General features: G+C 57.6%; 1 protein-coding gene across 1 annotated transcript in view; it reads right to left on the bottom strand.

The window, feature by feature from the left end:
- The window catches only part of ITGA11 (integrin subunit alpha 11), a gene marked incomplete at its 5' end in the record, with an annotated part of 45,095 nt that extends 44,010 nt beyond the window's left edge, over positions 1-1,085 (bottom strand). Inside the window, 3 exon segments of the mRNA XM_014466426.2 lie at positions 175-199; positions 201-341; positions 941-1,085. Of these exon segments, the coding sequence (XP_014321912.2) occupies positions 175-199; positions 201-341; positions 941-1,085 (311 nt within the window).
- Positions 1,086-1,510: the final 425 nt, after the last annotated feature.

The following is a 1,510-nucleotide window of genomic DNA, read 5'->3' on the forward strand; positions in this document are numbered from 1 at the left end:
CCCTGGGCTGCTGGGAAAAGTGCCACGGCCTGTGTCCGGCACAGTAACAGTCCACTGATGGCACTGACTGTGAAGGGAGGGCCACCTCACTCTGTGGGGGTGGGCTTCACTCTGGGGTCTTCACCTGCTTGTGACCCCCGGAACCCGTGCCCCTTCTCCGTCTGAATGGCTCACCTTCCAAGCTGAAGATCCTGTCCCCCCAGGGCATCGACGATGTCCTTCAGGGCCGCCTCATCCGTCACGTTGAAGAAGTGCTTGTCATCGGGGTCACTGGCGATGTATTTGATTTCATTTAGGAAAGTCTCTGGGTTGATCCCCCTGCGGTTGTAGTAGCCCAGGACCTGCCAGGGAACAAGGCAGGGCAACAAGCCAGGACATAGCACAGACTTCCCGCTCACCCTCGGGCGGGCCCTGGCCTTGGGCCCCAGGGAGGCCCCAGGGAGGCTCAGGGAGGGCCCAAGTGGTCCCCCAAACCCCACTTGCATTTAAAATGTTACTTATGTACTTTTGTAATCTTTATTGTTGAGAGTATTACAGATATGCACCCTCTCCCCCCTCACTGCCCACCTCCACCCAGGCCTTCACCACCCTATTGTCTGTCTAGAAGGGCCAGAGACAGCCCTGTTCTAAGATCGGGTTCTCGGAGTCGGGAGGCTGGAGAGTTTCTAGTTTCCTGAGGCTTCAGCACCTCATGAGGTTCTCCATGGCCACTGTGGCCAGGCCTAGGCAGAGCAGAAGGGAGATGCGCAACTTGCTCTTTCGAAGGTGAAGCAAGGAGAGGCCCACCTGAGGGCCCGGACAGCTTGCTCACTGCCCGGAAAGTGCCCCCTTGGGGTCCCCAGGGGTTTGATGGTGAAGCCTCTGTGAGCCAGCTGGCAGCCTGTGGGCAGGGCAGGGGCAGGGGCAGGGGCAGGGGCAAGACAGGCGGGACAGGACTCACGGCCACAGCGTATCTGGTCACGTTGTCCCTCTCGCTTTGCTGGATCACCTTCTCCAGGTCCGGGCTGTCGTGGGACTCCCCATCCGTGATGACAATCATCACCTTCTTGGCCCCTTTCCTTCCTCCCTTCTGGAAAGCTTCTGAACTGAAACCCGAGCACAGGGGGGTTGGAGGTCACAAGAGGGACACTGGGAGGGGGCAGCCCCAGAAACCAGGGCCAACTCCCACCCCCCTCCTTATCTCCAGCAACCCAGAAGGTTTTGAGACCTCGAACCACAGAAAAGCAGGGTTGAGATGCCCAGGCCACTGCTTGTCTTTAAAAAGTGACTTTAAAAAGCCCCTGTAGGGTCCTGACCATGCTGTTTTGAGCAAGCAGATGGGGTGGGCTTGGGAGGGGAGTTCAGGTTCAGATGGAGACCCTTTGAGGCCTTAAGTTGGTGGTTCAAAACCCTAGCTGCACATTAGAGTCACCTGGGGAGTTAAAACAAAAGTGATGCCTAAGCCCTACCCAGACTCTTGAAGTCAGAATCTCTGGGCGCGGCCTGGGCACCAGTCTTTTTCAAAGTTCTC

The sequence above is a fragment of the Myotis lucifugus genome, unplaced genomic scaffold (assembly GCF_000147115.1).
Source record: "Myotis lucifugus unplaced genomic scaffold, Myoluc2.0 scaffold_338, whole genome shotgun sequence".
In the NCBI taxonomy this organism is placed as follows: Eukaryota; Metazoa; Chordata; class Mammalia; order Chiroptera; family Vespertilionidae; genus Myotis; species Myotis lucifugus.